The 15,868-nt window shown below is 38.5% G+C and overlaps 1 protein-coding gene across 7 annotated transcripts in view; it reads left to right on the top strand.

The window, feature by feature from the left end:
- ANKS1B (ankyrin repeat and sterile alpha motif domain containing 1B) overlaps positions 1-15,868 on the top strand; it is a gene marked incomplete at both ends in the record, with an annotated part of 1,159,914 nt that overhangs the window by 184,912 nt on the left and 959,134 nt on the right. For all 7 annotated transcript variants that reach the window (XM_082666412.1, XM_082666409.1, XM_082666411.1 and 4 more), the window contains 2 exons: positions 597-893; positions 13,248-13,323. In XM_082666412.1, the coding sequence (XP_082522538.1) occupies positions 597-893; positions 13,248-13,323 (373 nt within the window). The remainder of the gene's footprint in view (positions 1-596; positions 894-13,247; positions 13,324-15,868) is intronic.

Raw genomic sequence — 15,868 nt, 5'->3', positions numbered from 1 at the left:
TATGGTCTGCTTCTCAATCCATGATTACATTTCAAAAAGATATGGTTTAACCTTAGGGCCAGTATGTCTTTATTCTCTTTGCAAAAGAAGCACTGATTTATACTTAAACGAAAGATAAAATGAAACTTAACTTGGGAAGCCTTTCTGTAAATCTTTCATTATCAAAGACTGTACTATCTCAACTATCTTTTGGAAAACCAGTCTGTTAAAAGTGTATTATAATTCTTATTAATCTCTCTCATTAACAAATGTCATGGAGGCACGATGCACAGTGCAGATAACACTGACCATCTTGGCCCAGCAGGGCTACTGACTAACACGGCTAAATCATTTATCACTCTTGGAAGTTGGAATATATAGTGTAGGGAAAAGTTTGATTTTTTCATTTGAAGTAATAAAAATAAAATGTGATATTTTTGGTGTAATAAATGATAGGTACTAGTATCAAATATAAAATTCTATTAGGCATACTTATTAAAACAGATAAATCTTAAACTTACATTTTCAAAGCATCTCAGGTTTTAAATGACTGTATATAGGTTTTGATAAAGGATTGAATTTCTGAAAACTTGCACTTTATGTCTTTGTCTTAACAGAACAATGAAAATGAAACTGCCCTACACTGTGCAGCTCAGTATGGACACTCAGAAGTAGTTGCTGTTCTGCTGGAAGAGCTCACTGATCCTACCATCAGGAACAGCAAGCTGGAAACTCCTCTGGACCTGGCAGCCCTCTATGGACGGCTTAGAGTGGTCAAAATGATCATCAGTGCACACCCTAACTTAATGAGCTGCAACACTCGAAAGCACACACCACTACACCTTGCTGCACGCAATGGTCACAAAGCAGTTGTTCAGGTGCTGCTGGAAGCAGGAATGGATGTGAGCTGTCAAGTGAGTCTTCTTTTAGCTATGCTTCAAAAGCAATGGTGCTTTTGTTTTGCTTTGAGATACAGATGTTAAAACTTACAGGAAGAAATCTTACCATTTTTTAACTGGTCAAACGGTCTACATGTATCTTTGTAACTACTCAATTCAAAATACCCCACCACACAGCTGGGAAATATGAAGAAATATAAGGCATAATCTCTAACCTCATTCTACCTTGAGGGCTATACACATGAAAAATTATTACTAGATGGCAGTTGTGTGTGGTCTCCTTAGTAATTGTTTCCTTTCTCCCAGTATCTAGCACACAGCCTGACATACACCAGTAATTCAGTCCAGTCGAAGTTGAATGAATGAATGAATGAAAGGAACGAAATTCACTTTAACATTTTTGAGTTGTACTTTGTGTTTAATATGTTGACACATTTAGAATACAAATCTCACAGCTATCCTGTGGGATTGAGAGCCATTAAATTCCAGTACAGAGATGAGGAATCAGATTCAAAGACTAGGAAACTTGCCTAAGGATACATAGCTCGTAAACCCAGAATGTGAATTTAGACTTACTGATTAAAGTCCAGGCTTTTTTCCACAATAATGTACCTCTATACATGACTAATAAAGGAAGGATCACTATGCTTACGGGCAATAAGAAAACAATTTATTGGGAGGTGTGATTTGAGTTGAGCTTTGAAGGACAGATAACATTTGGATAGATTTTGTTTCTCCACAAGGAAAAGCAACTTGCTTTTGTTATCTGTCTCATTAGCCCTAATTCCAAGGTTAGCTTTTCTTTTTTTTTTTTTTTTTTTTTTTTTACCATTTTCTCCTTTTATGACTGTTTTTTTTTAGCCCCCAAGTCACTGGCAACCTACTTACCTTCCAGAGATCCTTTTGGTTCCCGTCAGATTATGACTTTTCTCCCCTATATATTGATAAGCTATTGCTGCATAATAAACTGTACCAAAATTTAACAGCTTAACACAATAACCATTTATTTAGTTTATAATTCTGAGGTTATGGTTTAGTCTTAGCTTATATGGGCAGTTCTTCTGTCCTGACTGGGCTCTCTCTCATGTGTCTTGGGTCAGTTGTAAATCAATTAAGTGTCTGTGCTTCAGGTAGTAACTGGCTGTTACCTGGAGTAATGGGTGAGACTGCTGTGTGTCTTTCATAATCAAGCAGTCCACCTTGGGCTTGTTCACATGGTAGAGAGAGAGAGAGTGAGAGAGAAACAGGATTATACAAGGCCTCTTGAGGTCTAGCTTTGGAACAAACATATTGTGTCTTTTGCCATGTTTGATTGGGCAATACGTCACAAAGGCATCCCAAATTCAAGGGGTAGGAAAACAGACTCTACCTTTCAATTAGAAGAGGGTGTGAATTATGAAAGGGTTGTGAATACCCAGAGGCAATAAATGCAGACAGTTTTGTAAACAAATCTACACATTCAAGGTGGAATTAGTGCTCAACTGTGAGGTTATCTTCCTAGGAGTTGTTGAGGTTGAATACTGTGTCTCTCGGGTTTTTTGTTTGTTGTTTAAGTTTTAAAAATCCTAGGCCTTCTAATCTTAGGTGTCAGGCTGACTCCCTGCATCAGAATTTTCCTTAGATCTTTGCCTGTGTTATTTAGTTGTTTAGATATTTGTAATATCTTTTCTGCTTATTCTACTTTGGCAGCCTTGAAAATAAGCACAAGAATTTTTTTTAGCCCTCATATTTAAGAAAAAAACAACTTTGCTTGCAAAGGGGTATTGAAATGAGATAGATATATGTTTACTATTTATTATAGGTGACTAACAAAGTTACTTTTTCAAAGTATGTTTAATGATAAGCTAGATGTTTATTGTCTAAATGTTGAATTTCTCTAATCTAGATTTATTGCTTTTATTAACACTTTTGGAATATTTCTAAACTTTATTGCACAGATTGCATTATAACCAAGGACTATAACTATGGCTGTTTGAGATCAATAATTCACTCTGACTAGAAAAGTAAGAGTTCAGATTCAATTTTATAAATTTATATTTTTTATGCAAAACACTGTATTTTGTGCTTTTGGAGAATTAAAGATAAAAAAGATCTGTGCCCAAAATTTGGTGGAGAACACAACAACTTGCAAGAATAACTTCTGTTACATGACATATTAAAATAAATGCTAGGACGAAGTGCTATGAAGATATAGGTGAGAAAAATAGATTTAAAGAGGGAGAACTTGGGAAGACATTGAAGAGTGATGTTTGAAGAAGACCTTGAAAGTCTAAAAGGACTTTGAATTTTAGGTGTAATTTAGCTTGCAGATGTGCATTATTTGGCTAAAACAAGTGTTTTAAAATGTTGAATTTTAAATACTTCCTGATGGGGTATATACCTTCTAAGATCTCAGCCTCTCTCTATGATTCATTCCTTTAGATTTTTCTACTTGGCCACTGATAGCATTTGGTTTTGTTACTCACAAATCAGATGAAAGGGTACACAGTATGTTCAGAATACGTGAACACTTAATCAGAAGCATCAGGGCAGGTACCCGAGCAGGATGGGCAACATTTTGGTTGCTATACCTCTTTCACTGATGCTCACTCTGATTTCATCTTGAAGGTTCCAGGAAGCAGAGCTGACAACATATTTCTACAATACATCTCAATGACTTGACTCTTCCATTAGTTATAGTTAGCGTTAGTTGATTTTTTGTTTTTATTATTATTGCTTTGTTCATATAAAACATTTTTTGGCATCTCATTACCCTTTTTTGTGATTATTTAATTTTTTTATGTTATTCAAATTAACTGTCACCTAGGTTTACCATCAGATTCACTATAACATTTTTTAATATTAAATTTGAAGTAGAGATTTGTTGATATTCTCACTGGCTGAGAGTGAACCATACCAGTTAGTAACCTTAAACTGTTTCAGTGGCTTTAATATTCATTAATTTATTAACTAGTTGGAAGTTAACAGTATTAAAAATAATCCTATTTGGTAAATCACAGTACTACATTTTTAGACTTCAATTACATTCAAGTTATTATGAATAATTCTTCAAAATTTAGAGATGGCTTTGGAGGATCTTTTCTTTTAATTACAAATATTTTTAAATGCAGCATTTATGTTTGTACTTTTTGTAGAAGTTTTGTTTTCTGCTTCATTTCTTTCTGAGCAATTTTGAATTATAACACCTATTTGAACTAGTGAGCAAAATAATTTAATTCCTATTTGGTTGAATTTCATAGTATATATTTACGTATAAATCCTTTAGCATTAAAAATTTCTTAATAAAGAGAATCAATTGTATTAAGATATTAAGAAAGTAGGGCTTAATTGGCATGATTCTTTTGAAATTAGCAATTATTTCTATGGATTTCAAACCTGATTTTGGATAACTAGGTGGTGATAGTGTCATATTATGCTAGTGCTTTAACTGTGTGTGTTTCTCTTATTAAAACTCAAAGAGTTAAAGCACTAGCATAATATTAAGAAATTGGATTTTATATGAATGTAAAAGGAAAGGAAAGTAAAATTTACAGGAAATTAATAGTAAAGAGTACAAGTTAGCATGCTAGGAGCTGTTAAGGTGCAAAGCTGAGTAAGGTGTAGCTTTTGCTCTCAAAGTGCTTACAGTGGCAGGAGAAATATGTGCCTAAATGGATAGATTACATTTTAATAAACCATTTACTCTTTGTAAAAAAATGTTCATTTATTTATTTTTGGCTGCAGTGAGTCTTCATTGCGGTGCGCAGACTTCTCATTGCGGTGGCTTCTCTTGTTGCGGAGCACGGGCTCTAGGTGCACGGGCTTCAGTAGTTGTGGCACGTGGGCTTCAGTAGTTGTGGCATGTGGGCTCTAGAGTGCAGGCTCAGTAGTTGTGGCGCATGGACTTAGTTGCTCCGTGGCATGTGGGATCTTCCCGGCCCAGGGCTCGAACCTTGTCCCCTGCATTGGTAGGCAGATTCTTAACCACCGAGCCACCAGGGAAGCCCGAAACGAGAAGATTGCACTTACTCTTCTACTTCCTGAGATGACTATTTTAAAATTTCTCCTCTTTTCCAAAAACTTCAACACTTCCTTCATTGTCATCCCTCTGTGATTACAACTTTGCTTTTATTTCACTGAGATAACAGAAACAATCACATATTCTCACCTCCACAGTTGCCAATATGTGTATATTTGCTTTCCTTCCTTGCTTTAAATTAACTTTCTAGGCTTATATCTGAGACTAACTTCTCTACTTGTGCATTGGCTCCTATCCCCTCTTATCGACTTGGGATACATTGCTCTGGCAAATATTCCCTCTTTAATACAATGTTTTCCCCCTCTTAACTGCATTATTTTCCGAAGGACGCAAAGATGTTGCAATATTTCCCATCTTTAAAAAACCCTCTCCTTTGAACCTGAATTTTCCTCTAGCTGTCTTCTTCTTTCTCTGATTCTCTTTATGGCAACATATTTTTAAATAAAATGAAATTTATTGTAGCCTTAATGCACATAATAAAATGACTTACAAGCAATTTTTGTTAGCAGTAGCTAGAGAATGGGTAACTGACCATTCTGGTGAATGTAGTGGTAATCCCACACCTGGTCATTCTTGTCACGTTTCTAAAAGAGCCCCCTGCAAAAATCTATCTTGCTGACTACAGGTGAAATTAAAGAACATATTCTAGAGGAAGTAATACCCACAGGACTAGAAAAAAATGGCAAAATATTTAGAAAGACTTGTTTTTACTCATATCAAATTCTTTCCTTCATCTCTGTTGAAACCATTCCAACTCTATTACTCTATAAAAATTCTTTGTGTTTTTCCTTTGGTGAAGGTAACTAATGACTGCCGTATTGTTAGATCCATAGCCAGTTCTTAGTCCTCATCTTACTTGATTTATCATCAGCATTGACAAAGTTGATCTCTCCCTCCTCTTTGAAACACTTTTTTCTTTTGACATCCGAGATACCACTCTCTCTTGGTTTTCATGTAGTTCACTGGCTGTTCCTTCTCAGTATTAGGTTGAGCCAAAGATTTTGATTGCCTGCCATTCAGTGTTGCAACTAGATAAATCTGCAAGGCCTCATGAACCTGTTATCACTAGTTGCTTAAGAATTAAGTCTTTCTGTTTTCTGTCCTCTTTTGTAGATTCATACTCCTTTTCCCTGAGCCAGGCTTTATTTTCATTCCTTCCCAATGAACCTTTACATTGGAACTCTGTAACTCTGTTACTCTCTCTTAGCTATTGCCACAATACTGCTGTAGGATAAGCACAGAAATCTCAGACATTCATAAGCAGTAGCATTTTTTTTCATTCTTAAGTTACAGGTCAGCTGGGGAAGCTTTGTTTTATGTTGTAAGTTAGTCTGGGCAGCTCTGCTCCATGTGTTTATTATCTTCCTCCTGGGACTAGTCAGGACATGGCCTAAGCCCAACCAAGCAAGCACACTTTGGGCCTCTGCTTGCATCATGTTAGCTATCATCCATTGGCTAAAGCAAGTCACAAACCAAGCTCCAAATCCAGGGGTAGGGATATATACTCCACCCACATAAGTGCAAAGAGCTGCAGTGTTGTATGGCAGAGGGCATGCAATAGGAGGGACTAATAATGTAATCTGTGACGTCCCTATAATGTAATCTGATGACGTTCTCATCTTCCTGGTCTCTAAGCATCTGAGTCTCCCAGGTCTTAGTACTTAAACCTCTTTTCTTCTCTGTCTTTACTTACTTCCTAGTTGGCCTCATCCAGTCTCTCAGCTTCAAATGACATCTTTATCTAACAATAAAAATTTTATTTATTCATCCTGGACCTTACCGTAAACTCTAAATTAGGTGTCTGCTGGACATGTCTATTGGATGCTAATGGGCATCCAAACTCAGCATTCCAAAAACTGAGTATTTAGCCTCCATAACCCCTTCTCCCCAGATTTGTCCATCTTCCAATATTTCCCATTTCAGCAGATGGTAGTGCTGTTCTTCTAGTTGTTTGGCCCCAAAACTTTAGGGTTTCTTCACATTTTAATTTAGTTCTTCATCAGATTTTATTGGCTTTGTGCTCAAACTATATCCAGAATTTCAGTACTTTTCATTCCCTTCACTACTACCACCAGAGCCCAATTCTTGATTATCTCTTGCCTCCTACCTGGTTTCCCTGCTTCTTCCTTTGCTTCTGTATTAGTCTGCTTGGGCTACTATAACAAAATACCATAGACTGGGTGGCTTAAACAGCACACATTTGTTTTATCACTGTCTGGAGGCTGGAAAGTCCAAGATCAAGGTTCTGGCCAATTTGGTTCTTGGTGAGAGCTTGTAGATGGCTGCCTTCTCCTGTGTCCTCAAACGACCTTTTTTCTGTGCACAAATGGAGAGAGAAGGAGAGAGCTCTCTGATGTTTCCCCCTCCTCTTATAAGGACACCAATCCCATAGAATTGGGTTCCCGCCCTTACAACCTCATTTAACCTTAATTACTTCTGTGAAGTCCCTGTCACCAAATACGGTCACATTGGGGTTTAGGGCTTCAACATATGAATTTGGGGGGGAGGCACAAGCATTCAGTCCATAACAGACTCCTTCAGTCTATTTTCAACAAAGCAGCTATAAGTGATCCCATTAAACTAAATCAGGTTGCTCAGAAACCTTCACTGGTATTCCAGCTCACTTGGAACAAAAGCCACACTCCTTACAGTGGCTGACAGTGTCTTATCTGACCTAGTCTCACTCTCCCTGAAGCTACCTCCTGCTACTCTTTGCCATTTTCATATAGTTTCAGCCACAGTGGCCTCATTGCTCTTGCTGGAACACACTGTGTGTGCTACTACCATAAGGCCTTTGCCTTACTAACCTGCATGACTTCCTCCTCTACTTTCTTCAGGTATCTGCTCAAATGTCACCTTAATAGGGAGGCCTTCCCTGATCTGTCTCACTTACCACCTTAGCAACTCTGTTTCCTTCCCCCTAGTTTCCCTTTCAGGACACCATATCCCCTCCAGCCTTCTGAGGAGAGGATACCAGGCACATGCTACATCAACAAGAAAATTTGTTCCCTACTCTTATGGAGTTGAGAGCCTGGGTGTGAAAACAGAAAATAAACATATAAACAAACAAAAATTACAAATTGCAGTAAGTGGTATAAAGGAAAAAAGCAGGTTCTTGTGTTTGAGAATGAAGGGTTGGGGAAGTCTTTCTTAGGATGTGCCACTTAAATGGTGCTAGCTCAGAGAAGTGAGAGATGAAGCCATGGAAACAGATGGGTTTACAAGAAAGAGACTATAGTGAGAGAGAAGAAGCCAAATAAAGACTATTCAGGTAGTTTCTGGAAAAGAAGTCTGTAAAGAAGCAGTTAGTTACAAGAGGTAACTAACCAAGACAGTACAATTATAATAATCAATTCATCCATTCACCATGTATTTATGGAGTGCCTGCTCTGTGCCAGGCATTGCCTACTATGTGCCAGAGGATATAGCACCAACAGAATAGACAAAAATTTTGCCTTCAAAAGGGAAGATGATATTTAATAAAGTGTGGAGTAAGGAAAAGTGAGATATGGGATAGAAGCTTGAAATCATAGCAGGTTCACAGGAAGTTTCTATGGTTGTTTGTTTTGGTAGATAGTGAAAAGGTATGTATTTTTATGGAGAGTGGAAGGATCCAATGAAGAGACTGAAATTGAGGATGCAAGAAAATGGTGAAGATACTTCATGAGCAAAATTCAACAAGCAGAAAATGATAGGGAAAAAAGCACAAGTGGAGGATTAGCTTTTTAAAAAAAAATTTTATTGGAGTATGGTTGCTTTACAATGTTGTGTTAGCCTCCACTGCACAACAAAATGAATCAGCCATACACATACAGATATCCCCTCCCTTTTGGACTTCCCTCCCATTTAGGTTACCACAGTACATTAAGTAGAGTTCCCTATGCTATGCAATAAAAATATGGAACACTTCATGAATTTGTGGGTCATCCTTGCACAGGGGCCATGCTAATCTCTGTATCGTTCCAATTTTAGTATATGTGCTGCCGAAGCGAGCACGAGGATTAGCTTTAATGAGGGGAATGGATGCTTCCTCTGAGACAGAAGTGAAGGAAGATAGGAAAGGTAAAGATATTGGCCAGAAGTCCCTAGTTAAATAGGAGGAGAGGAAGAGATCTTCTTTAGAATAGGGGAAATGGTATTTCTGAGTTTTTTGAAGACACATCCTGTTTCTCTTATGCCATTTCCACCCCCAGTCTAAACCTACTTATAACTTTCAGCTATTCTTCACATGATGTTTTTCTAGATTCTTGTTTTGGGATGCTCTTCTCTGGACATATTCCAATCTGTTGATGTTCCTGTGAAAGTTTAGTATCCACGCTTGAACACAGTACTCTGGATATAGTCTAGCTAATGTAGGGTACAAAGGATCTGTTGCTTCTCAAGTTGTTTAGACATTTATTCATTTACAAAGGCTAGGATGTTCTTATCTTTTAAGTTCTTACCTTTCATCCCAAGAGATGCCTACAGGGCTAATTGGTACCAACCAGGGCATCAGGGGTTGTTACTTCTGTGTTAAATGCCATTCTCATTGGCTTTTCTTCTTTTTTCTGTATCAAGTTTATCTTTACTAACTGGTTGTTACTTCTTTTGGTAGTGGGTCTTGTTTCTCAATAGTTTTTATTTTCCCTGCTACTTGTGCTATTTTCTCTACTGATCATCATCACAATCCCACTTTATATCTTTGTTCTATTTATTTTCTCCTTTAATAAAAAATTTGGTCTTCCTTTATCTGGTCATTCTCTTTTGCAAGCTTCAGAAGGGCTATGGTTAGAGTGTTAAATTTGGAAGGGGGAACCAGTGCAGGCAAACTGACATCTTCACATCCCCTTTCTGTCTGCTGTTTTGGCACTCTTAGAATACAACCCAAAAAGCCATTTTGAAACATCTAGAGGTTTTGGATAAAATATAACAAGGATCTCTTTAAATGCGTAATTGAGCTTTCATGTATCAGGGAAATACATACAGCCAAACCAAAAAGGAAGCTAAAACCCAGGGCTTAAAAATAGGAACATTCTTTTCTATATCCTCTCCCCTTTTCCTACCATTTGTTTTTCTCAGTTTTGGTGCTACTGAGACTTAACTTTAATAGCCATTTCCAATTGGAGAGAGAATTTCTTTTGCTTTTATCAGCAATTCAGCATTAAGATATATATCAGGTCATGTCTTCTCACTAAGCTGTTTTCATCACTAATTGTGATTGGAGGTTTTTTTTTTCCCTGAAAGGTGCTAAGACGTTGTGAGTGCTTCATATCTGTTTACTGTATAAATATTGAAGTGTTACTATATTATCAACTGCATAATTGTCTATTCAGAAACTGTGTTTATTTTAAATGATTAATTTTAAACAAATGGAGAAATTTGATCCATTGGAAAAGCAGGCCCCAAATTTGGGTTCACCTATTTTAGTGTTATTTCTTTTTTTTTTTTTTAGGGGCACTGAGGTCTGTGGGCCCATTTGCTCCTGCATCCACAGCCAGTGTCAGCTCTCTCCCAAGACTGCCTTCTTTTTTCTTTCTTTATTTATTTTGGCTGCGTTGGGTCTTTGTTGCTGCGTGCAGGCTTTCTCTAGTTGCGGTGAGGGGGGCTACTCTTCCTTGTGGTGTGCAGACTTTTCTTTGCGGTGGCTTCTCTTGTTGCGGAGCATGGGCTCTAGGTGCGTGGGCTTCAGCAGTTGCAGCACGCAGGCTCAGTAGTTGTGGTGCGTGGGCTCTAGGGCATGTGGGCTTCAGTAGTTGTGGCATGTGGGCTCAGAAGTTGTGGCTCGCGGGCTCTAGAGCGCAGGTTCAGTAGTTGCGGCACACGGATTTAGTTGCTCCGTGGCATGTGGGATCTTCCCAGACCAGGGATCGAACCCATGTCCCCTGCATTGATTGGCAGGCAGGTTCTTAACCACTGTTCCACCAGGGAAGTCCTAGTGTTATTTCTTTGTATACATTACACTTGCTTTTAGAATGTTTTAGACTAAATATTGTTTCATGAGAACACGGTTTTTCAACGTTTGGCCAATTATGGATTGTGGATTTGGGGGAGAGTGCTGAGGTGAACAGAATGGTAGTAAGTAATTTGAATGAGAAGAGTAGATGCTGACTCAAGGTAGGGGATGATAAATTACAAAATATTATGGAATTAACCTATATTTTGAAAAGGAAAAGTCTATAAATTTGACCTATTTAAATTTTATACTATTTGTGATAATACTGGGATAGCAGTAAATAGTTCCTAGTTCCACTGTTTCCCTTAAGTTTATGAGAATAATCCATTCCATTTTGACAGTTCTCACATTCTCTTATCAAAGAAGCTAATTACATCAACCATGGGTTTGGAAAGATTGACTAATTTTTACAGTCCAAAAGTATAGTTGGACTGTACTGTTGGACAGTACAAACAAAAGTATAGTTGGACTGTACTGTACAGGCGGATTCTCAACCACTGCATCACCAGAGAAGTCCATTATCTTCTTTTTTGTTTCTACTATTTCTTACTCATAGTGACTTATTTCCTTTCATGTTCAGTGGTTTCTAAATTTGAATTTGTGTTTTTTAAAGCTTTAACTCTTGGAACTCTTGGAGGCCTGAGTTTAAAGTGTATCTTTTCAGAGAGGATTTATATCTGCTTCTGCTAAGCATTTATGTCTGCCTCTGGTACTATGAACCCAAATCACTTTATTCTACATTTTTGGCTCTGAGGGGCACAGAGATTGTGTTAAATTTGGCCTCAAACCCTTGTGAGGACAGAATTGTGGTTAGGAATTCTTAGAGCAGTGGGATTTATTTCTGTCATTCTAATCTGTTTAGAGCTAAAATCTTACTTTCCCTCTCTGCAACAGATTTTTGTAACAAGTTTTTAATTTTTACTTTATTGTTTTTACTGAGGCTGTTGTTCTTTGGGGGTTTTAATTTTTGTAGGAGTCCTTGATCTATCCTCTCAGCTTGCTTGAGCTTCAGACTTTGTCTCCTGCTCCCCTCCCAGTCCCACCTTGGTTAAAGCCCAGATACTAATCTATCAGGGATTGGTAGATTTCCTTGAACAAATTCTTCTTCCAGTGCTCAATGCCTGGATTCATACTTTCTGTCCCTCATAGCCTTCCCCAGGCTCTGAGGAATTCCATTTTCCTTTTCATCTCTATATTTAAAATATTGTTTAGTTTTTCAGAATTTTAAGGTGTGCTATTCCAGGAAGGGTTTTTCTAACATTAAGTCCAAACTTTTGTGAAAATTTGAAGGAAATCAAATTAGTAGTAAGAAAGTTGGTTGAAAGACATAGAATGAGAGTGAGAAGAATTAGATTATTTCAAGGGATATTTTTTAGGGAGTGAAAAAAATTAACTTTTTATGCCACACATTGAAACATTGTTTTAAGGAGCTGCATAAGTTTCTACAGTTTAATTTTCCTTCTGTATAGTGCTATATATATTTATAAATTATTTTATTTCCATGTTTATTAGTGTCTATACATATCATACCCAGAAAATTATAGATCAAGTGCATTTCAGTTTTACCTTTTTGGCAATAAATTCAGATCACATTGATAGATCTTCAGTGGTCCTCAAGCCTCCTTAACAATGCATTTATAAACCATTTTATACTGGGTTAATTATACAATAATATTTTATTAATTAAAAACATTTTTACGTTATATAGTATTTTATAGTGATATTTCTTTTTTGTATTGAGATGAAAATCCCATACTAGAGATTACTTTTAGTACAAGAGAACAAAGTTGCCATAATGACAGTGTTCAGTTTAACACGCAGAGACATGTGCACATACTAAGGACCTGGTAGACATTTTAAAATTCTTGAGAGGAAAAAAGTTTTTTTTAATGTATAGCTAAAAAGCTTCCTCTTTGAAATCTTCCTTTATCTTCCTCAAGGCAGAAACCAATCTCTCCCTGCAATACTTACATATTCTTGTCTTCTATGTTATGTTCCTACCTTCTTCTACCTTTTACCCTCAAAATAATTCTTAAATGTCTACATTTTTGAGGTACTTTTTTCTAGGCATTGGTGATACCATGATGAAAAAAATAGATATCTACATTTCCACTAAACTTACAGTTTATTAAAGGGAATAGACAATCACATAACATTATAATGTAGTACTATAAATGCTATGATGAGGAAGATTACCAACATAACAAGGTCAAATGGCTACACAGAAGCAGAGGTGTTTCACAAATTCAAGCTTTTGGGTTTTGTTTCTAGAATCTCTTCTTTATTTCACACTACCTTTCTGTCAGAGTGCTAAGATTACAGAGAATATGTATGAATACATAAAATGACAGAATTTTTTAACCTAAGCATTCCTAATGCAACTGTGCTTCTTTTTCCTTCTTCTTTTTTTTTTTTCCAGACAGAAAAAGGGAGTGCACTTCACGAAGCAGCTTTGTTTGGAAAGGTAGATGTTGTGCGAGTTCTGTTAGAAACAGGTAACTATCATGATTCTCCATGGAACTTATCTTGATTCTCCATGAGGCTTATCTTGCCAAAAACTATTCGTATTTCAGGAGTAGACATAGGAAAATGACACTTTTTTTTTTTTTCTTGACAATCACCCTTATTTCTTACCTTCACTCTAAATTGCAGGTACGTATTCATACCATGTAGAATTGAGCCTCAATGTTTAGGGAAAAAAACTGATAACAATGTGTACCTTCCTTTACTCAGTAGATACTTTAATAAAAAGCTTTTAGAAATTATAATTTTATACACTTAAATCACATTAAAATAAAAACTACCAAAAAGAAAAGGAAATGTCTGCCTTCTATAGGAGGGTGGAACTGATCCCCGTGAAGTTAAGACAATTGCTTGGTTTATTAAAGAACGTACTACTTTCCCTAGGTTTTTATATTGTGAATAATGGTAAACAGAAATTAGAGTTCCCTGTCCTTCAGGTAAATTCTCCTTCTAGTTACTTCATCAACTGAGTAGCTACTGTTTGTAAGCTGCAGTGATTTAAAGGGAACCTTTTAGAGGGAAAGCTTTGAAGGAAAAACAAAGTAGGCTTATTTGTCTCCATATGTATATTATGACTGAAATAAAATTGGAACTGAGGTCAGATTTTTTTAATATCAAAAGGCATGGATAATGGAGAGGGTGTGGAAAAAAGGGAACCCTTTTGCACTGTTGGGGGGAATGTAAATTGATACAGCCACTATGGAGAACAGCATGGAGGTTCCTTAAAAAACTAAAAATACAATTACCATGTGACCCAGCAATCCCACACCTGGGCATATACCCAGAGAAAACCATAATTCAAAAAGACACATGCGAGAGAGGGGGAAGATGGCAGAAGAGTAAGACGCGGAGATCACCTTCCTCCCAACAGATACATAAGAAATACATCTACACGTGGAACAACTCCTACAGAACACCTACTGAACGCTGGCAGAAGACCTCAGACCTCCCAAAAGGCAAGAAACTCACCACGTAACTGGGTAGGGCAAAAGAAAAAAGAATAAACAGAGAGAAAAGGATAGGGATGGGACCTGCACCAGTGGGAGGGAGCTGTGAAGGAGGAAAGGTTTCCACACACTAGGAAGCCACTCGCGGGAGGAGACTGCGGGTGGCAGAGGGCGGAAGCTTCGGAGCCATGGAGGAGAGCGCAGCAACAGGGGTGCGGAGGGCAAAGCGGAGAGATTCCCGCACAGAAGATCGGTGCTGACTGGCACTCACCAGCCTGAGAGGCTTGTCTGCTCAACCGCCAGGGCGGGCTGGGCTGGCAGCTGAAGCTCGGGCTTCGGTCAGAGCGCAGGGAGAGGACTGGGGTTGGCAGCCTGAACACAGCCTGCAGGGGGTTAGTGCACCACGGCTAGCCAGGAGGGAGTCCGGGGAAAAGTCTGGACCTGCCGAAGAGGCAAGAGATTTTTCTTCCCTCTTTGCTTCCTGGTGCGTGAGGAGAGGGGATTAAGAGCGCTGCTTAAAGGAGCTTCAGAGATGGGCGCGAGCCGCGGCTAACAGCACGGACCCCAGAGACGGGCATGAGATGCTAAGGCTGCTGCTGCCACCACCAAGAAGCCTGTGTGCGAGCACAGGTCACTATCCACACCACCCCTCCCGGGAGCCTGTGCAGCCTGCCACTGCCAGGTTCCCGGGATCCAGGGACAACTTCCCCAGGAGAACGCACGGTGCGCCTCAGGCTGGTGCAACGTCACGCTGGCCTCTGCTGCCACAGGCTCGCCCCGCACTTCGTACCCCTCCCTCCCTCCGGCCTGAGTGCGCCAGAGCCCCCGAATCAGCGGCTCCTTTAACCCCGTCCTGTCTGAGCAAAGAACAGACGCCCTCCGGTGACCTACACGCAGAGGCAGGGCCAAATCCAAAGCTGAGCCCCAGGAGCTGTGCAAACAAAGAAGAGAAAAGGAAATCTCTCCCAGCAGCCTCAGGAGCAGCAGATTAAATCTCCACAATCAAGTTGATGTACCCTGCATCTGTGGAATACCTGAATAGACAATGAATCATCCCAAATTGAGGAGGTGGACTTTGAGCGCAAGATTTATTATTTTTTCCCCTTTTCCTCTTTTTGTGAGTGTGTATGTGTATGCTACTATGTGAGATTTTGTCTGTATAGCTTTGCTGACACCATTTGTCCTAGGGTTCTATCCATCTGTTTCTTGTTTTTTTTTTACTTAAAAAAATTTTTTTTACTGAATAATCATTTTATATTTTAATAACTTTATTTTATTTTATCTTACTTTATTTTATTTTCTTTTATCCTCTTTCTTTTTTTCTACATTTTCTCCCTTTTATTCTGAACCGTGTGGATGAAAGGCTCTTGGTGCTGCAGCCAGGAGTCAGTGCTGTGCCTCTGAGGTGGGAGAGCCAACTTCAGGACACTGGTCCACAAGAGACCTTCCAGCTCCACGTAATATCAAATGGCAAAAATCCCCAGAGATCTCCATCTCAACACCAACACCCAGCTTCACTCGACAACCAGCAAGCTACAGTGCTGGACACCCTATGCCAAAAAACTAGCAA

Source organism: Grampus griseus, assembly GCF_964374135.1.
Source record: "Grampus griseus genome assembly, chromosome: 11".
Taxonomy (NCBI): domain Eukaryota; kingdom Metazoa; phylum Chordata; class Mammalia; order Artiodactyla; family Delphinidae; genus Grampus; species Grampus griseus.
The sequence above is the reverse complement of the archived record's forward strand: the minus strand, read 5'-3'. Positions and strand labels throughout refer to the sequence as shown.